Consider the following 21,669-nt stretch of genomic DNA (forward strand, 5'->3'; position numbering starts at 1 on the left):
TTTTCAGTATTCAACTTAAAAGATCTCTGGGCGGCAGACTCACATGTTTGTTTTATAATTGCCCGCTGAACTATGATAGTTTGTTTCCAGATGGTGCCCTTCCTTCAACCTGCACACAGTCTCTCCTTGTTTGCAGGCGTTCAACCTCCTGCTGATGCCACTACCTCCACCCCTATTTAAGGCTACAGAGAGGAAATCCTAAGATTTTTCCCCCCTAGTCTCCAGCAAATTTTTGGTGACGTAATATGTGGGCTGAACTTGAGTCTCCTGAGAAAGAGAGGGAATCACTATTCAAGGGTACTGTATATACAATCTGGGTCAGCTGCAGCTGGTTTTACTGCATTTCTCCATGTGGCAGGCAGAGCAAAGCCACAATGCTTTCTCTGCTGGATTAAAGACAGCCCGCAGACCAGGAACTTCCACTCTACTACTTAAAATTACATAGGTGGCTTGTCAAATTCAATTGATTAGTGCTGTAAGAAGAAAAAGAAGCTCCTTATTACAGCTTGGATTCAACGGTCCAAAACAAAAATGCAGTTGCCATTAAAGTCACAGACGAACAAACGTCTACACTGATTTTTAAAAGCAAGAGTAACAGCAGCAAGTTTCTGGGCTTGCTTTATCAACAGATGCAAAAAGGTACTTTAATGTTTCTTTTATTTTTATTTTAAAATTCTATGTATGCTGAAATGTATAATTGTTTTATATTTGTAGCAGAAATTTCAAAATCGCTTATTAATCAAAGACTTTTGGAACATACTACAATTTGCCTTGTCTGGAAAAGGTTTTGTTTTGCAACTTTATATAAAACTGGTCATTATATACTTTGTGATGATTAATGAATTATTTGAGGTTCAATTTAATGATATTTACTGTGTATGTTTATAGACTGATGTATATACACTCTGGATTTCTTTTTTTTTTTTTTTTTTAACCTTCTGGATTTCAGAAAACAAATGCTTTAGTGACATTAGAAATTTTAACAATTAACATTAAATGTATATGATTTATTGCACAATGATAAGAACAAAGGGATACAAACTAAATAGTTGTAAACATGATTAGTTTGTCTTTACAGCTACACTGTGTATGCTAGTGATTTACATATACTGTTAAAATATCTTAAAGTAAAGCTACAAACACCATTAAGAAGATATCAAATTAACTGCAAGGCTTTGCAACAATACCCCAATCACAGCATAATCAAATATAACCTAGTATTTAGTAATCCTAAATATAAGAGTTTTAAAATAAGTCTATGGTATTTCTTGCTAAAACTCAAACTTTTAAGTAGTTTCCAAGTTTACATGTAACAGTACTTTAACTTGGGTAACAAAAATTAAAACTGCTACAATCGGAATTATGTGACAAACCAAAGCGATGGATACAATAAAAAGTCCTGAAACCTTAAAGATTATAGTTGAGAAGAAGAAATAAAATGTGGTAGAAGTATTGCATAAGTGGTCAGCATTAACAACAGAAAGTAAGAACCCAGAAGATACAATTACTTAAATACATAATTAAAAGACCAAAAGTATATAATATTTTTAGACAAATTCAATTTTGGTCAACGAACACAATTCTTTAAATATTCTACCTAGGAGCTTTGTTTAAATTGTATTATTAAAGACTAAAAATAAAATTACTAGTTACCAACAATGAGCTTTAAAACCAGACACTTAAGTTTGTTATGATTTGGGGGTTCTCTGTCCTTTTAAAAAAATCAAAGAAATTCAAGGTAAGAATCTTCAACAAGCAAAAAAATGGTAAAGCTAAGTAAGATTTCTTCAACTTTACTTTCATGTCCTTTCCTTAAAGATTCAAAACTCTAAATACTGGGACAATCTCTGCTAAACATGTTTTATAAGAAATTCTGATAAAGTTTCCAAGAAATACTGGATCAGAAATATGCCATCTCTTTCTTTTCTGTTGTTGCCGCTATGGAAAGTACAGGACTTCCATTAAACCTTGGTTCTCACGGAAGCCTTAAGCAAGCATTTAATCTGAAACCCAGATAACTATTTATCCCTTTCTTAAACATCTCCAGGGGATGAAATCGTTCTTGTTTCTCTTCCCAGAACATAATTCACAATCTAGAAGTTCTTTATCTAAGATATCTTCAGTGCTTCATAAATTTAATTTCATTGCCTCATGCTGTTTTCAGTGCATGACACAGCCAGTTAAATGCCTCTATGCATTTACCATCTGAAAGGAAGTCAAATCTTGACTTTCATTTCTTCTCTCTACTAACTGGCAATGTAGCAACTATGAAAAGAAATAGTACCAATAAAATTAACTCAAAGCATGGAAGGCTTTCCACCACCCCCCCACCCCCCAAAACAACCAAGCAGACATAGATTTAAACTTAAGTATACTGTAACTAATTTACAACATTCTCGTGGGGCCTAGGAAAATTTTAACATATACAGAAAGGTTTTATGAGGTAACACAGATTTATGGATCTTTCACTTTAAAAACTGAACATATGTGGGAAAATATTAAATGAGAGAATGTTTTCATAAAAAGTAACAGTAAATGCATTCTAAAAATTCATTCTTTACGCATGACGTAGCTAGTCTACTACTTAAGAAATGTGGTTCCTTATTCAACTTTAGGTGACAACGAAATCATGACTTTTATAAAGGATAAGGAAATTGTGTTTATTTTTTTAAAAAATAAACTTTTTGTTGTCCCCTTTAAATGTTAATCCTAGGTCAGATTCTCTTATGGTAGATGGTGATTCATCTTATGATTTAATCATACAGGAACCCACAAAGAGCCAAGGCAGAATACAGCAAAAGGAAGCTATGGCTATTTTAATTTAGATTTGTATTTTCACATTTTTGTTCTTCCGTAACAACACCGGTACAAAGTTCCAACAGAGTTGGATTATATGCTTCTCAGTTCTACACAAATCTGTGTCTGGTAGGAATGTAAGATCTTCAGTCAGAACACTGCTCAGAAAAGTCTACATGTTTTGAAGTTTCATGGTACTTGCTGAATTTTCCTTGTTTTGGTAGCTTATTTCATAGTAGATTATTTAGATAAAATAATTTTCTATGATCTAAGAATTTCCATTTCATTATCAAAGTGAAAGAAACGAGTGCATCTGAACAAGGGCTGCATTAACTACAGGAGAAATGCTGTACGTTCACCCAGGAGGCTGACAGCTTCTATTTCACTGTCTGCAGTTTTAAAAATAAACCATATCTAAATCCTATGAATCTGCAAGTATAACAAGAAACATTTTACTGGGTTTTGGTACAGGTAACTCCAATATAGTAACTAAAAGTCCTTTTTAAATAAAATAAAAGACACTTGGTCTAAGTTTTCAACTGATGTCACAAGGCAAAGGATGAAAACAAAAAACGAAAAGTACTCATCCAAGTGTGCTTCCGGCTATCTGTCAGCAAACAGAAGGCCTCCGACACAGATACGGAATATTATTATGCTCAGCTCTCCTATCTTATGTTAGTAAAGGAAGAAGAATTCCCTGCACTCCATCCATTGTTTTATTTTCATTATCACTCCACAGTTTGCAAACCTTACTCATTTGAAAACACTGAAGGAGACATGGTTTTAGAAAGTAGTAATCATCTTTATGAGGGAAGCCCGTCATAAAGGGGAAGCCCATCTTTATGACTCTAGTTGAAGAGTCCATATTTTATTGATACAACCTTTAATTTTAGGAGGGTTCATAATCAAGTCAGACATGCTACTATCAACTGACAGAATACATATGGAGGGAAAGGAATGGCAGCAGAAAAGCTTGGGATATAAAAATGATCCACAAGTACCCGTGCATAATTAAGTAATGGGTCAATGTAAAAAGATACAAACCAGGAAGAGACTGTGAAAGACAAGGAACATAAAGTTAAGATTCCTCTGCAGTTATGATACAACTAGGATAAAAGTCACAGGTCTAGAGAGTTAAAGAGTAGAAGGTCTGAATCCCATCTGAGTGTTTCAGCTTCTCCAGGCTTATTCTCTGCAAAATGGTATATGTTTACATCCCAGTGCTGCTGTGAATGCAAACAGTTAATGTGAGTTAAGCACTACATAAATATAAGGGATTGTTGTAGTGTTGGTGATAGAAAAAAGGACAGAATATGTTGCCATATGATATGGCTGTTAATGAAAAACATGAACCCTGGAGTCTTCTGCCTGGGTTCAAGTTCTGGCTCCATGTCTTAGAAAGCAGTGAGACTCTGGGTGAGGTACTGATACTTAACATCTGGATGCCAGGTTTTTTCATTTGAAAATGAGGATTGTAATAATCTACCTCAGAGGGCTGTGGTAAAAATGTAAATGATTTAATGCATGTAAAAGGCTTAAACAATGCCTGGCACACCCAATAAAAATGAACCACTGTTACTGCTGCATTCCTATTTATTAGTAACATCATAAATGATTTGGGACTTGGCTTCCCAAATCAAAAAACAACTTTGTAGAAAATGGGATAGAAAAGTTCTTGGTATATCCACTGCTATCCTTCAGAAACAGCACATAGGAATCAAGTTTACAAGAGAGGAGGGTGGGCTACACTGCAGCGCGGTGGGCTATACTAACGACAGGGTGACACATCCTACTCATTCTAACTGCGACTACTCTGCAGGGAGGTAACGAAAGAGACAGGATCCTGGAACTAGTTTTACTGTTTTCTAGAGTGTTTCTGTAGATTATACCATAAAAAAATAAGCATTTATCTTTCACAGCAGAAGTGAAACATTCCAAGCACACACTTTAGCCTATGTGCCATTGCTAGAAACACTGACAAGGAGCCAGGGAACCTGAATGCTAGACCTGGTTCTATTATTACCTACTTGTGTGGCGTTGGCCTTCAACATGCCCATGGGAGCAGAGAAGTCTTAGGTGATATGAGATGGTTGTTAAGGCACTTTCCAGTGATCAGATTCAACTACAGATGAGTTTCTTTCCTTGATAATGGTTATAAAAAATTATTATTTTATGAAAATGCAGTTCAGTAGGACTTCTGTTAGAAGAATGAACCTGCTGAATCATATATAAACTTAGAGCATATACAGGGTTATGATTTAGGAAATATGATTACCCACAATAATGACTATGAGCATGTTATCATTCTTAAATTCGTCACCAATCCCAAAGGACATACTACGAAAACAACAAAAACTACGATGCTAAAACTTTCTGGTTTTACATTTGTCTAAAAATGTTTCTTTAATTTGACAGATGAAAAAGATAGTTATTAGAGAAAGTCAAATTAATTCAAAACATACAATATAAAGACAAAACACTGACTGGCAACTTTCACACTAGTTAGAGAAGAATGTTGTAATTAATTTCTTACAGGCATTATGTACCATTTTCCGAGCCTTAAGACAAGTGAGCTTTTTAAAGGTAAGAGAAGTATCTTACTAGGGTCTCAAAAGCCCCAAGAGCATCTAACCATATGCCTCAACACAGGGGCACTAAGATCTGCTCACTCAGCTGGGGAACAAAAAGCATTACCATAAGATGGTAGTTGGAAAGCTCTTCTCTGAAACCTAATTTTTAAACAAATAGGAAGGCACTTAATATTGAATTTAAGAAATTAATAACTTTAATTCTGGCCCCATTTATTAACAGCAATAGACATTCAGTTTTCCCCTTAGATACTTTTTTAGATTACTGACTTAAAAAGTAGATTAATATTAATTATTTTCTACTTCTTCCCTTCATTGGTTTGCTTTTTCTTTTTTAAAGATAGCATACAACCTCATTTCAAAATGAAGGCTTTTATCTGGACCCTAAGTGTGCTATTCTTCCTACTAATGGGCATTGGACATTGCAGAGGAGGACAGTTCAAAATTAAAAAAATAACCCAGAGGAGATACCCTCGCGCCACAGATGGTAAAGAGGAAGCAAAGAAATGTTCATACACATTTCTGGTACCTGAACAAAAAATAACAGGGCCAATATGTGTCAATACCAAAGGGCAAGATGCAGGTACCATTAAAGACATGATCACCAGGATGGATCTTGAGAACCTGAAGGACGTGCTCTCCAAGCAGAAGCGGGAGATAGATGTCCTGCAGTTGGTGGTGGATGTGGATGGAAACATTGTCAATGAGGTAAAGCTGCTGAGGAAAGAAAGCCGTAACATGAACTCCCGTGTCACTCAGCTCTATATGCAACTACTGCATGAGATTATCCGAAAGAGGGATAACTCACTTGAACTTTCCCAGTTGGAAAATAAAATCCTCAATGTCACCACAGAAATGTTGAAGATGGCAACAAGGTACAGGGAACTGGAGGTGAAATACGCTTCCTTGACTGATCTGGTCAATAACCAGTCTGTGATGATCACTTTGTTGGAAGAACAGTGCTTGAGGATATTTTCTCCACAGGACCCCCATGTGTCTCCTCCTCTCGTCCAGGTCGTGCCACAGCACATTCCTAACAGTCATCAGTACACTCCTGGTCTGCTGGGAGGCAATGAGATACAGAGGGATCCAGGCTATCCCAGAGATTTAATGCCACCATCTGATCTGATAACTTCTCCCACCAAAAGCCCTCTCAAGATACCACCGGTAACTTTCATCAATGAAGGTGAGTTACCTCTTACTGCTAAAAATATATGGTCATAATATACATGCCTATCCTTCATTTTGATAATGTAATTTTACATGAATATTAAATTTTCTGATTTTGTTTTCTATTAAACTGGAATTGTTCTTAAATACATCTCTCAGTCTAACAGTTTCTAGAAACAGTATACTTTGTGGAAAAAGTAGTCATTCATTCAAATTCTTACAATCTAAATTATTAGCACTGAGACAGGAACGAGTCCACAATCCACTCCTAACCTCTATGCCATCCTACTGGTTCCCAGCTAGGTCCTCACATTTGCTAAACAGCTCTTTCATTTACCTCTTGCTGTTCTTCCCATCATTATCTTCCTCAGAAGGAACGTGTAACAATTAGTTCTCACTCTCCTAAAGTCACACTGGTGGCTCAGATGTAAAGAACACACCTGTCAATGTGGGTTCAATCCCTGGATCAGGAAGATCCTCTGGAGAAGGGAATGACAACCTACTCTAGTATTCTTGCCTGGGAAATTCCATGGACAGAGAAGCCTGGGAGGCTACCATCTACAGGGTTGCAAAGTGTCAGACATGATTTAGCGACTAAACAACAACTGTAGCTCCTGAAGCTTAGAATTAACCCCCTCCTATCTCCACTCTCAGCACACCACTTACTGCTGCTGTGCTGAGATTAAGTCTACTCAGTCCTAGGTTCCTTGTGCTTTCCTATCTTGAAAACATTTGCATAAAACCCAGGCCTCTCGCTCTCAGTCTCAAGAAGAAACGGTACACTCTGCTTAGTCCAACTCTTTGTGACCCCATGGACTGTAGCCCGCCAGGCTTCTCTGTCCATGGGGGTTCTCCAGGCAAGAATACTGGAGTGGGTTGCCATGCCCTCCTCCAAGTGATCTTCCCAACTCAGGGATTGAACCCAGGTTTCCCACATTGCAGCAGGATTCTTTACTACCTGAGCCACCAGGGAAGCCCAAGAAAAGGTATCCATCTCACCTATTTTTCAAAGCTAAAATACCTTGCAACCATCTAAGTATAAATAAGTCTTCAAAACACAAAAATCCTGAGAATTGATGCTAATATCTCTACCTCTAATTCCACCCCTTCCTCCTTTCATTCATTATGTCACTGATCAAGGTGTCTGCCGCAAAAAGATGAATAAGTCATCTTTGTTTCAGTCTAGTAAGCTCAGTGCTAACTTTCTGAATACATTTATTTTACACATACATCCAATTTCTCATAAGCTATTCTCCTGAATTTTTTACAAATTGATTTGTTTTCTTAAAGGGAAAGACCCAAAGGCCCAAAAGTGAAAGACCCTAAAAAAAAAAAAAGAAAAAAAAATTTAATTGTAGTTTATTCACTTTGAAAAGGCAGGACAAAAGACTGCATGTAGACTAAGAAATAATTAAAAAAAAAAAAAAAAAAACAGAAAAAGGGCAAAATACTAGAAGTATGTACACTGCAAAGTGCTTGTGTCTTTCTGTAGCAGGGGACATCACTGACCATTCACACATCTCTGCTTTCTTGGGTATCCAGATCATAACATTCTAACTCTTCCTACTTCTCTAGGTCCTTCACTGGCATCTTCTTCCTTCTCCTATGACTTAAAAAGGCTTTCTCGAAGATGCTGTTTTATTAGTGGTCTCACACTCCTTCAAGGCTACAAGCATCATCACTGCTTAGATAACTCCTGCATGGAGCTCTCCCTCCTGATTCTAACCAAAGCTGGACATCTGCACCTGGATATTCTATCATTACCTCACATGCTGCTGCTTCCTCTACTGAAATGCCTTCCTTCAGCTTATCTGTCAACCTGGCAGATTTCAAGGCTTAGATAAAAGTGTCTTAAATGTTATACCTACTCAGATTCAAACAAATGTATCTAGAAGGCTCCCTCCCCAAACTGCTGCAATGCCTTGAACATGTTTTTTTTCCATTATATTACACTGAAGTTATTTGTCTACATGTCTGTCTCCCTGTTAGACTGAACATTTCTGGAAGAAAGTGAACTGTCTTTTCGTTTTTCTATCTCAAACATCTAGCCAGGATTAGGTGTGGCATGTTGTATTCCACATATTGTAAGCACTACAATACATACTTGAGGAACGAATACATAAATTAGTAACTAAACTGTAAAACAATCTTTCCCTTAAACTAGCATTCTCCTTTCAGAAATAATTATTATTGTAAAAACAATAATTACTGAAGAAAATATAGAAAATACAAACTTTTAAAAGTGCTTGAGGAATTATCCAAATACTCAGAAGTAAACTATAGTAATAAAACTATTACTATAGTTTACTTCTGAGTAACTAGTTTATAGTTATTAGTAGTAATATTAGTTTTCTTTTGAAAACACTTTGGTAAGAACCTTCAAGTCTTTCTCCCCCGCCCCTCCATAAACATGGTAACCAATATTCTTGTAACTTTAAGAATTAACTTTATTCTTTTTTCCCCTCTATAATTATACTCTTAGGACATAAATTTCTGTAAATGAAACTGATAAGTAAAGGATTCTCACTTCTCTATTTTGGTGTATTTTACCACCCATTTCAGAATATCTTTGGCTCATCTTTGACTCTTCCCTCCTGTCCCATGCATGGAGTCAGCTGAGTTCTATCTGCGCTGCTTTTCAGTCTTTCATGGATGTGTCCCTCATTTCTATTCAGAGCCAGAATTCTAACTCAGATCCACAATATCTGTGAAAGCAGAGAGTGGACAGAAACGTCCTGGATTACTAGCTGGGTGACCTTAGCGGGGTGGAAGGGGTTGCTCTGTGCCTCAGTTTCCTCATCTGTAAAGTGGGGGATATTAACAGTATTTACCACACTTGAGTCATTAGAACAGTGCATCTGGCACTCGAACATTATTCTTACTAAGAATTATATAACAGCTTGCCAACTGATCTATTTAACTCCATTTTCTCTTTCCATCAAAATATATTCTACACTGCCAACAGATCTGCCTCAAATTTCCATCCTGATCACATCACATGCCTGCCCAGCAGGTCCTTACTACAAACAGAAAACATCCAGTTTGCTTAGCCTGGGGAAGATTAATATCCTCCTCAAAAGAATCAACCCACTTCTTTAGCTTTCCTTCTATTGATTTCTTTCACAAAAACCATCTGCTTCAATAACATAAATCAACTCATTGTCTTCTAAATATTTTCCATGCATTTTCCCTATTCAAATTGTAAGGCTCAGACTACAATACCATACAATGCAATAGCGAGTCCTCCTTGAAGCCTCTGACTTCCCCAGGCTTGAAGTGATTGTTCCTACACGAATGTCTCTACACTGTAACAAAGACACAATATTTCTTATATTCACTGCTGAATTATTAGGTATCTTCACACGTATACACAGTACTTATGTATGCACACCTAAATAAAATGCCTTCAGTCTATCGTACAAGCTCTTTCCTGGTAGGTGGATATTGTGTCCTTTGCAGATGCTAAATAAATGCTGATTAACTTGATATTATTCTTAAAGCTGTCATTCCAAAGACCTTCCTGAAAGTACTTTAACACATTCTATTCTACTGCAGTCATTCGTTTTATGTTGTTGTAACTGTCAGAAACAACAGGCTAGTGAACCAGTAAACTGGGCAAATGATGATCATTATTAAGATCTTCATGCCCTCTGATTTCCCAGGGAATGATGTGTATTTGGAATGATCACCTGGATATATAAAGAAAGAAAAAACTTTTTTATATTCTCTTTAAAAAATGGATGTCTTGTCTAAGCCTTTAATGTATACAATTTACCAGTGGTTTTTACATATAATTTATAAGTAAACGTAACTGAAGTGTGTGAAAAAAATTTTTTTTAACTGATGGGATGTATAGTCACATAAGTATGGGGATGACTGCCATGGAGTATCTTAATTTGATGGTTATTACTGGTTCTAGAAGAAACGATTATTCACATATTCATACAACAACACACGAAGCATGCCTATGGAAAATGAGACATATCAGTTCTAGGTTTTACCAGACACTGAGCTGCAGTGCCCAGAAATTCCAGTATCACAGAGTTAAATCTCATGCTAAGGATTTAGCATATCAAAGGTCCCATTAAACAGACTTACTTTAAAAGAAACAATGGTGTATACATCCCAAAGAAACCAGTCCTTAATGTAAAAAATGAAGCACAGGCATAGCTTTTTCTTCTATTCATTACTTATTTGTTGTTCTAAGCAAACATTAACTTTTTATTTTTTTCTGTAAATGTTGGTCTCTGAAACTCAAGGACATTAATTAGCTACAAGGGAAACTACACAGAATTAAGGAAACTTGTTTTCTTTGTTGTTGACCCTGGGTAAGTCACTTTGCCTCTCTGTTTTTCTCATTTGTACAACAAGTACGGGTGGGACTGGAAGACTCTTAATACCTCTTTCTAGTTTCAGTATTCTGTGATTCTTATCAAATATAAACTACAACAAGCAACAACAGACTTGCTGATTTTTCTTTATATATAATGTGCTAAAATCTTTGTTCATATTATTCTTATGTCAGACTGGAAAATATGTCAGCTGTTTGGGTACTTGAACAAAAAGGGCAAACATGGATGTCTATTGCTGAACTCACATATGCTCCTGGCACCAAGAATTTCATATTACTGCCCTCTAAATGTAGGTACATGGTCATTCTAAACCCTTTAAATGAATAACGTGTATGTATAATTTAAAAAGTGTCCTAGCCAATCACAGAAAGTCAAATACTATGCAATTATTCTACATTTATGTGAGGTATCTACAGTAAATTCACAGAGATAGAAAGTAAATGGTGGCTGCCAGGGGCTGGGGGAGGGGAAGATGCAGAGTTGTTACTAGTGAGTACAGAGTTTTAGTTTTCCAAGAGGAAAAGAGATATGGAGATTAACTGTATAGTAATGAAAATGTACTAATGCCACTGAACTGTATACTTAAAGATGGTTAAGCTGGTACATTTTATGTTATATATACCTTATCAGCATTTTTAAAAAGGTGTCTTAATGACAGGTAGTTTTATATTTTCATTTAAGATGGTTCTAAGAAAAGTGCACCTCAAGAGAATAAACTTACTATGAGCTTATGGCAAATAACAGAATATTTTTGTTCATTTACAATAAATAATCCCCAGAAAAATTACTTTCCCTCTACCTGAAAAACAAAATGTTTGGGAATGTAATTATACACTTGGCAGATTACTATCAAAAAATTCTTAACTGGTAATGTTGCTCATTGGCTACCTTCTGGGTTAGTCTTTAATAAAAGACCAACACTTTCCTTTTACAGATGGCATATTTGTAAGTTCACTCCCTTGTAGATAAATGAAGTTGAGAAAGTTCCTTCACAGTATGTTAGAGAATAGACCTGCACACCAGGAAATCTGGATTCTGGCAAGGCTCTTCTGAAGCTCAGGTTCTTCTTTTGTTAAGAGCTTGTTGTGATGATTAAATGAGGTGATGCAAGTGAAAATAAGCTTTGTGTATGCTCTGACCATCCTTGTCATATTTTTTTGGAGTGTACTTTCCAATATATGCCTTGCCATGTATGAGAATACAAAAGGCAATCTTATAAAGTTAAATTTGAAAAGCAGTCATTAGAAACTAAAAACATGCTTTTTAGTGAGTAATAAGCTAATTTTCAATTCAATTAGTAAATTTAAAAACTGCAATTGGTTGCAGTGGAATACTTATATTAACACTTAAACCAACAAAAACTAAATTAAAGAGGACGACTGGTTGGGCAAAGGGGCTGAAGTATCTTCTATTAACCAGTTATGAAAAACAATTGGTATATTCTTAATTAACTTCCATATAAGAGGCTCAGGTTGCTAACTGCATTTTAAGCTTATAGATTAATAAACAAAGTAATTCATATTTTTACAGGAAAGAATCTATTATCACTTTAGAAGGCATTTGCCTCAAATTTCCCACCCCAGAAATGCTGAATATATCTATCTTATACTTAACCCAATTAAAAAATTTACCCCTCGAAAGATTTTACTTGCTGACCAATTATCTGAAAGTTCTAAGTTGGTTATCCCTTTCGTCCTACTTTTCCTATCACAAAGAACACAGTATTGGGACAAAGTAAGGAAATTAATGAGAAATTCAACAACAAAAAGAAAAGGATTTTCCTCTCAACTTAAGTAATTAAACAGTTTCTTTACAGAAAGAGGACAGGTATGTTAAATAAAGATGGTTTCCAGTAAAGGTACTATTCAAAGTATGAACTCTTTTTGTCTTTTTCAACACACTGTTCTGTTCAAAACATGGGTTCTTCTTAAAAAAAAAATACATGTTGTGAAATATGCGGCATGACTGGTCAGTATTTTTCTTTCTATGATGAAAGAAACTGGACTTTGTTAGTCTTATACAAATTTTAATCACCAAATAAACTGAGGAAGAAAGAGACTGGCCCTTCAAATTCAATGTACCGAATTCCATCTTCATGCTTTGAGAAGAATGCAATTGCGTCATAGAAAACAACTATTTCAAGATTACAGTGCAAGTCACTGAGGTAGAAAATGAGCTTATGATTAGCAGGAGGGAACAGTGTGGGGAGGGATAAATTAGGAGACGGCTTGACATATACACAGTATGATACATAAACTAGACAATAAGAACCTACCGTGGGGCACAGGGACCTCTACTCAATACTCTGTAGTGACCTATATGGGAAAATAATCTAAAAAAAAGAATGGACATATGTATAACTGATTCACTCTGCTGTATACCTGAAACCAACACAACACTGTAAATCAGATACACTCCAATAAAAATTTTTAAAAGGGTTTAATAAAACTCCTATTTTGTAAGAAAGGTACTCCTAGTCTATACCTGTAAATGACTAATAACAAACTCCTGAATCATATCATGGATAGACAAATTACTTAATTTCTGATACTACACAAACCAGCAAGTTAAACTGGGAAACTGGCCTCTCAAAAATAAAGCTGGTATTACTTTACTAGTTATTTAAGAATGCCTGGGAAGCATTTTTTATGGTAAAGAGAAAGCAGTAAAACATTTAATATAAGAATGATCTATAATCTAATCCTGTGGCAGAAAATAAATAAGATATGCAAGTAATAATGAGAAAATATATCTGCCAAGATCAATAGTATACACTGGGCTAAGACAGGTTAATGGTTTATTTATAAAAATAAATATAAACAAACACTAAATCCTGATACTTACTATCTTTACTGAGGAGGAAAAAAATAGCTGCAAATACTGCTAATTTTATCCACATGTCTCAGAAAAGAATTTCTACCACATTTTCCTAAGCCTTTATATCAACCAAGTCTAACAGGGATCGAAACTGCAAACATGAAGCTCACTACAAAAAAGTGGGTTGAAAATTAAAACTGAAGATAATTTTAAATTTGCATAAACTGAAATCTTATCAAATCAAAGCTGTATCTAGAAAACCCAGGAACTCACCACTTTGCTTAAATATCTGAGGGCCTATTAAATAGCAGAAGAGAAACAAATGGCATTCTACAAATATTCTGTCAAGATTCAAAACCTTGATACTTAAAAATGTTTTACAGCAATTCAAATAATCTAATGATAGTCCAACTTGTGAATATATATAGTAAAATATAAAATGTAAACTGTCAAAATTATACTCAAATGAGTACACAGCAAACATTTACAAAGATGACATTCACAGAAGCACACTTATGAGAGAAAGATCTGCATGTATTGCAACAAAAACACTTCATGTGTGTATCAACTATAACACTGATGTAAGTTTTAAAACCAGTGCTCCTCAGATAGTCTTGACTGTTCTGAAAGTGACAACTTAGAAAAAATCTGGTTAATTCTGAAAACAACTATGACAACTGCATTCTCAGACTGACGAAATCCATTTCAACCCTGCAACCGGCCTCCAGAGTTCTAAGAGCCACCCTCCACCACAGACATCTCAGACATGCTGAACTTCTGACTCCCCTGGTGCATCAAGCTCTCCTCTGTCTCCATGCCTCAGCAGATGGAGCCAACACCATGGCTTCCCCACAAGTCTGGGTTAGCTAGTTCTCGGCCAGGTTTCCTGTGTGCCCTGCTGACAATCGGAGGACTCATCAAGCTGTAGTGGAGTATTCTCTCCCCACTTCCCCCTGGACTCTATGGCTGTTTCTCTATCCCTGGAGCCTAACACAGTTTCCAGCCTATTGCAGATGCAGAAAAGACAGAACCAAGGAAACCACTGTGGCTGCCAGGAATCATTTAATTCAACAAATATTTGAGCACTGAAGTGAGTTAAACTAGATACACAGTTAAACTGGATATGAAAACTACAGTTCTCACCCACAAGTAAACAAATAAAACACGTTACCATGCATTACACAAAATAATCTAAGACTGGACCTGGAAATCATACTTCATTTAAACTTCTCTACCCTTCTCTGACTTGACTACAGTGCATGCTTCTGTGACATGAAGTAGCTCATACATGACTGGTTAAAAAAAAATGGTGAATAACATCAGTAAAACAAAGTGGTCAAATTGGTTCACATGGGATTTTATCCAAGCATAGTAAAGTTCTGTGCCACAAGTAACTGCAGATGAACACAAAATATGCTAACAGCTAACATTAGCTGTTATTTTTAGTGCATGATTTTGCAGAACATGAGGTTTTTCAGGAATACACTATTTTTCTACAATAGAAATGACTGTACATTTTAGCCACATTAAATCTGTTAATAAAACAAACATATTTATTACACAAGCTACTTAAATTATTAAATAAGTTACTACTACGTGTAAAGGTCAGCAACAAAGAAGAAAAGGGAACTAAGTTACTGATGACTATTTTATTAAGCACTGTGTTAAAGGCTATGAATACTTTGTAATTTAAATTCAATAACTGAGAAGGTGGACAGGTAAAAATAATTCACATTGCATTTAAATGGAATGTGATCTAATTTACAGCTAGTGTGAAAAGGGCAAACATTATTTTTAGAAAAGCCCTCCCTAGCTTAAGAAACCATTTATGAGCTTTCACGGTCTAACCAATATCCTCACAACTATAAAAGCATAAATTCTTAACAAAATTTTAACAAATCAAGCTATATATAAAAACAATAATATAACATGACCAAGTTGAGCTTATCCCAGGAATTAAAGGTTGGTTTAACACTAAAAATACAATCAATGGAATTTATCATACTAACAAATAAAAAAAGAAAAACCGTATCATCATGTCAGTAGATAAATAAAAAGCCCTGAGAAAATCCTAAATCCATTCATGGTAAGAGCTCTCAACAAACTAGAAATAGAAGCAACAAGAATTTTTAAAGTAGTTATTACAGCTTAAAGGAAACTATGTCCATAATAAATGCAAGACTGGAATTTCAGAAGAGAAATAAAAACAATAAAAAATAATTTAATTGAAGCTCTAGAACTAAGTAGTGCTTACAGTCATTATAATAATTTTTAAAAACCTGAAACAGAGGAAGTATCAATGAAACAAAATAAAAATATGGACTAGTGAAACTGATCATCTCTTCCTTTTGTGTGTGGTTTTCAATTTCCCTGTATTTAAAATGTGAAAGCAACTTTGATTCATTTGTTTAACAAAAAACTGACAGTCTACTTAATAGTTCAAACACTGATGACATGAAGTCAGAAGAAAAATAAAAACAGTCTCCATCCTTAAGGAATAATCTAGAGGGAAGAGTTTACAGTTTCTACGAATCCCTTCTAATGATGTAGCTGTGTAACTATTTATTTAATGAGATTAATTCTACCCCAACAAGGCCCCATAAGGGACCTTGTATATACTTCGCACAGTACAGAAAACACATTCCTCAAAATTTCAACAATCCTATTATCATTACAGTACAGATTTTCTTGTATGAATTTTACTTGACTAAACTCACACAATTTCTAAAAATTCTACATGTCAGAACTTAAAAATTTTTAGTAAAATATAAAATTTGACAACTGAAGTTTCTATGCTCATTTGATTGTTTCTTAGGGTAACTTAGGGTTGATCTTTAGGGTAATTCTTATTTCTGAATCACTTAGTATTTTGACATGCTTATGAAAAAATTCAAAGCATAAAAAACACTGGAGAAGGATGAAACTGATGAATGCTCAGTAAACTTAGATGCTATCTTTCTTTAGATCAGAAATATGGAAATCACAAGTTCAAGAGTCAGATACTCTACAAACGATTTCACAAAATGTTCTGTCATTTTAAAATATATGAAGAACTTATCAGGGGATTAAAAAATAGGTAGTGAATTCATACAAATGTGAGATAACATGGGAACAACTGTAGCATAACAGTTCAGAGCATGGGTTCTGGGATTAGAAAAAAGTGGGCTTAAGTCTAGGGTTTAAAGACTAGTCAGTTAACTGTTTCATCTACAGAACATCTGTAAACTATCAGAAGGTTATTGTGTAGATTAAATAAGAAAATTACTGTTAGTCATATAAATTGATACAACACTTTAGAAAGGCATGTTGCCAACATTCCTGAAATGTATTCTTATGAACTGTTGTATGAGGGAAAAATTTAAGATTCCAAAAGCTTGGGAGACTGGTTTATTTCAGGGCTTCTCAGTCTTTCATATGTGAATGTATACTGTGTTTCTGAAAGGGTAATATAATATTTAGCAGTTCTAAAACTTACTTGACCGTGGTATACCATTTTCACTGAGTATCTCAAGGGACTAGTGTGATCCACTGAAATCAAATTTTGGTAACTATAAACTGGACCCCATGAAGAACTGTAAAACTGTTCACACACTTTTGGTCTAGCAGATCAATTCTGCAAAATAACATTTTCATAAATATGAAAAAATGAAGTAAAAAAGAAGACACTATGTATTGTGTTACTTATAATAGCAAAAATCAGATGAAACCTCAGTGTCTAATGGCAGAGGTAAACATGATACATCAACATCAAAGATTGTGTCTTATCATAAGCGCTAGAATGGAGACTGTAGTCCCATGGAAATGTTTGTTGAAACAAAAAGACAGAATCCAATTTTCTGAGTATTAGAATTATAACAATACAAAAATATATGTATCTGGACAAAGACTTGCAAGAACAGTGGAAAATCAAGTTAATGTTCCAGATAGTGGGACTGGGGGGGCGGGGCGGTGCGGTAATTCTTTTATTTAGATTCTTTTTTTTTTTAATTTAGTTTCTTTAGCTTTTAAAGGTTTGTGTACACAATACATTAAAAATGGTATCTGTAAAGAAAGATACAATGGTAAGACTCTTGACTAAAAACTACTTTAATATGGCTCTTTTCCTATTAAGTTTCCTGGCAATCAAAGCAATTTTAATTACAGGACCATACAAAGATTGTCAACATGCAAAAGATGCTGGACATTCAGTCAGTGGGATTTATATGATCAAACCTCAAAACAGCAAAGGACCAATGCAACTATGGTGTGAGAACAGTTTGGATCCTGGAGGTTGGACTGTTATTCAGAAAAGAACAGATGGCTCTGTCAACTTCTTCAGAAACTGGGAAAATTACAAGGTAAATCAGTGATTCAGCCTTGGGGGAGAGGTAGAACAAAGCAGCTCTTGCAAAAATAGTCATTCTATGCAATAAATAAGATACACAGCTAAAAAATCACTCTTTGTATGTTTTTCATTATCTGCATTTGTCCAAAAGACAATCCTCATCTTTGGTTTCAAGTTAAAACTAAAATGTAAAAAGGAAACTAAAGATGTACTTTAAAATGTTTCCTTTCAGTCTGGATGATTTAAACACATATTTAATTCTTTGCAAAGACTGATCCTAATTTCATTTTCTAGGAAGACAACTGCTTTTTTGTTCATGACCACATCTGCACCCATTATCAAGTGTATTTAATCGGAGGTAAACAATCTTAGAAAAAAGGTCATGTTTTGGAAGTCCTATACTCTGTATTATTGCTTATAATAATAATGAGACATTAATATATCCATGTGAGAAGTTGTATACATTTCTAAACAAGTAACAAGTGAAAGAACACAACCTCTTTGAAAATACATCTAGCATTAAGATCGGGTTTATCAAACTTATATTCTGCTGCATACTTGTGATGGCAAATATTTATGGAAATAGGATAGTTAATTTGTTACTTTCTTCAAACATTAACCTACAATTTTTCAAAGGGACTCTGAAGATTACTATTTTGTCATCTTATGTTTACTAATTTTATTTTTAATAGAGCTAAAGAAGATAATTTGTTCTAAGACAGATACTATCATTTTTACTGAGTATCATAAAAAATGTTAGATGTATTATTTATTTGACTACGGTGGAGACAATACCTATATACTTTTAGAACAAAAATTTGTTTCTCTGTATGAGTATAAAAGAAATCAGGAACCCTTTTCGAGGGTCTGGGTAGTGTACTAGTTAATGTTTTTAGTTTCTATGAATAATTTCAATTCTGCTTTTATCTTATTTGTAGACTTTGGAGTTAGTTGTGCAAATAAATGCTGACAAATTGAGAGAAAGCAAAACAAAACAAAGTGATTACGTGGGACTTCAGTAGAACAGGTGATCTACAAAAATGGAAGATTACATTACCACTTAAATGGTCAATATCTTTATCACTTAAATGGTCAATATCTTTAAGCTATCAGGTGTTTAAAACATCTATAAAATGCTTACTATCTCTACACTTATTCATGTATGCATGTTCTTTGTTTAATAACAGAAAGGATTTGGAAACATTGATGGAGAATATTGGCTTGGACTGGAAAATATCTATTTGCTTAGCAATCAAGATAATTATAAGTTATTGATTGAATTAGAAGACTGGAGTGACAAAAAAGTCTATGCAGAATATAGCAGTTTCCGCCTGGAACCAGAAAGTGAATTCTATAGATTGCGTCTGGGGACTTACCAGGGGAATGCTGGGGATTCCATGATGTGGCATAATGGTAAACAGTTCACCACTCTGGACAGAGATAAAGATATGTATGCAGGTGAGTAAAAAAAAACTGATGCGTGTTCTTTGCAGGGTCACCACTTTCTATGCACTAAATAGAACCCTGTTATAAAGTATATGCCACTGAAGTCTTTTCAGAAAAGTTGTTTTGGACTCAGTCAAAGGGAATACAACCTGCTGAAAGGGACAGCTTCTTAGGAGTTCTTCTCTAAGGCAATCCCAAAGTGTGAACTCTGTGAACAAAGTCCTGCTGTTCTAACCTGAAGGGATGGGATGGGAAACAAAACATAGTCATCTGGAAATAAACTTGCAACTGCCTAAAACTTCTAACAAACCCCACTGGACACCACGTGGTAGGCACTGTTGTAGGCTCTGAGGAACAGGGCAGTGAACAAAGTTCCTGCCCAATTGGAACTTAATTTCTGGAAGGAAACAAGATGATTTCTCAGGTGGTGACAAGTGCTTTAGGAAAAGTAAAACTGAATAAGGGAACAGGGATGGGTGCCATTTTACGTGGGTTGGACAAAAAAGGTAACATTTGAACAAAGTCCTGAAGGGAGCGAAGGAAGGGAGTCACTTGGGTACATAGGTAAAGGCACTTTTTGGTAAACACGACTGCAGCAGGGGGTCCAAGAGGAGCAGAAAAGCTTTATTCAGAGGAGAAATATTCTCTTTAGAAAGACTCAGTTAGGTCATCCACATAATGTAATTTTAAATTTAATTTTCACACACTTTTTGCCTTTTTAGCCTAGGTTTCTGGCTCTGATAAAGAGCTATCTCCTGAAAATTGATTTATTTTTACATTGAGCTGTGTCATGGCAAGCAGCACACAGGTCTCTATTTCACTCTGGCAAAAGAGGAAAAAGGAAGACAGATTTGACCATAATAAATGCCTTATTTACAGAAACTCATTTGATTGTTAATAGGAGGCCTGGCATGCTGCAGTTCATGGGGTTGCAAAGAGTCAGACACAGCTGAGAGACTAAACTGAACTGAGTACTATTTTATATATAGATTTTTTTTTGCTATTTTGAAAATCAATTTTACCTAACTTTACTGTCTTTAGCAACGCCATATCTTTTCCCCTCCCAGTCTCTCCAACCTCTCTCTCTTACATACAAATACTACTTGCATTTTATTTACCCTGCCTCCCAGAAAAGAAAATCACTCACAACAACAAAAAAAGCATGTGCTAATAATAAGCAAAGAGCAAAATAAAAAAGGCAATTCAAGTGATCTTTCAAGCAGTTCATACTCAAGCAACAGTATCAGAATAAATGAAAAAACAACACTGTGAAGATAAAGGTTAACTGAAATCAGTAGGAAAAACTCAAACTGTTCTCAAAGTAGAATAAGTTTTTGATGGTTTAGAATACCACACTTAGAAGAAACTTTTACTCTGATGTCTGTATTTTTCCCTCAAAGGAAACTGCGCCCACTTCCATAAAGGAGGATGGTGGTACAATGCCTGTGCACACTCTAATCTCAATGGAGTCTGGTACAGAGGAGGCCATTACAGAAGCAAGTACCAAGATGGGATATTTTGGGCCGAATACCGAGGTGGCTCATACTCCTTGAGAGCAGTTCAGATGCTGATCAAGCCTATTGACTGAAGAGACGCAGTCTCCAATTTAAATGACACAGAACTCTATTTTTCAGTTCCTAAAAAATGTAAATGTTACATGTATATTATTTTGCACAATTCATTTCTACAGATAGTTTTTAAAGTGAATTTTTACTGTAACTATAAAAGGGGATTTATGAATATAGATTCATCTTCCCTTAATATACTGTAGAAGATTATCTGTATCTATAATCCAAGTTATTTTAAAAATATTATTGACTGAATACAAGCGAAGTTTGTTTTCTAAAATGTAAATTATTTGTCACAACATAAAACAAATTTTAGCTTTATTTTAAATCAAAATTCAATACATGTCAAGATCCTTAACAATTTATTTAAAGCCTTTATGAGAATGCTGTAACTTCCAATGGAAAAATAATTTTAAGATTTCAGCAACATCATACATTTTATTTATAAAAAATATAGACAGGAAATTAGAAAAAACTCTAGTTTTGCCAACAATTTGCATTGAATAAAAGTTATTTCAAATTGAGTTTATGCCTTTCACATGAAATGATTAAATCTGAATTCTTGACAATATATTTTATGCCAATTTCAAAAAGAATGAAGAAATCCA

At 34.9% G+C, this 21,669-nt stretch overlaps 2 protein-coding genes across 3 annotated transcripts in view; one reads left to right on the forward strand and one right to left on the reverse strand.

Moving 5' to 3' along the window:
- The window catches only part of RALGPS2 (Ral GEF with PH domain and SH3 binding motif 2), a 155,477-nt gene that overhangs the window by 41,610 nt on the left and 92,198 nt on the right, over positions 1-21,669 (reverse strand). The gene's annotated exons all lie outside the window — the stretch shown is intronic.
- ANGPTL1 (angiopoietin like 1) lies at positions 110-21,585 on the forward strand. The gene is made up of 5 exons (XM_020868863.2): positions 110-639; positions 5,725-6,570; positions 17,867-18,060; positions 19,235-19,505; positions 20,894-21,585. The coding sequence occupies exons 1-5, from the start codon at positions 630-632 to the stop codon at positions 21,079-21,081; spliced, it is 1,509 nt and encodes a 502-aa protein (XP_020724522.2). The 5' UTR covers positions 110-629; the 3' UTR covers positions 21,082-21,585.

This window comes from Odocoileus virginianus, chromosome 11 (genome assembly GCF_023699985.2).
Source record: "Odocoileus virginianus isolate 20LAN1187 ecotype Illinois chromosome 11, Ovbor_1.2, whole genome shotgun sequence".
Classification (NCBI taxonomy): Eukaryota; Metazoa; Chordata; class Mammalia; order Artiodactyla; family Cervidae; genus Odocoileus; species Odocoileus virginianus.

What these genes read in the sequence shown, in the direction of transcription:
- ANGPTL1 (XM_020868863.2), top strand. An exon ending in GGTAACTTTCATCAATGAAG is followed by an intron (nt 6,571 to 17,866) that starts GTGAGTTACCTC and finishes TTTTAATTACAG; the next exon opens with GACCATACAAAGATTGTCAA. An exon ending in AGATAAAGATATGTATGCAG is followed by an intron (nt 19,506 to 20,893) that starts GTGAGTAAAAAA and finishes TTTCCCTCAAAG; the next exon opens with GAAACTGCGCCCACTTCCAT.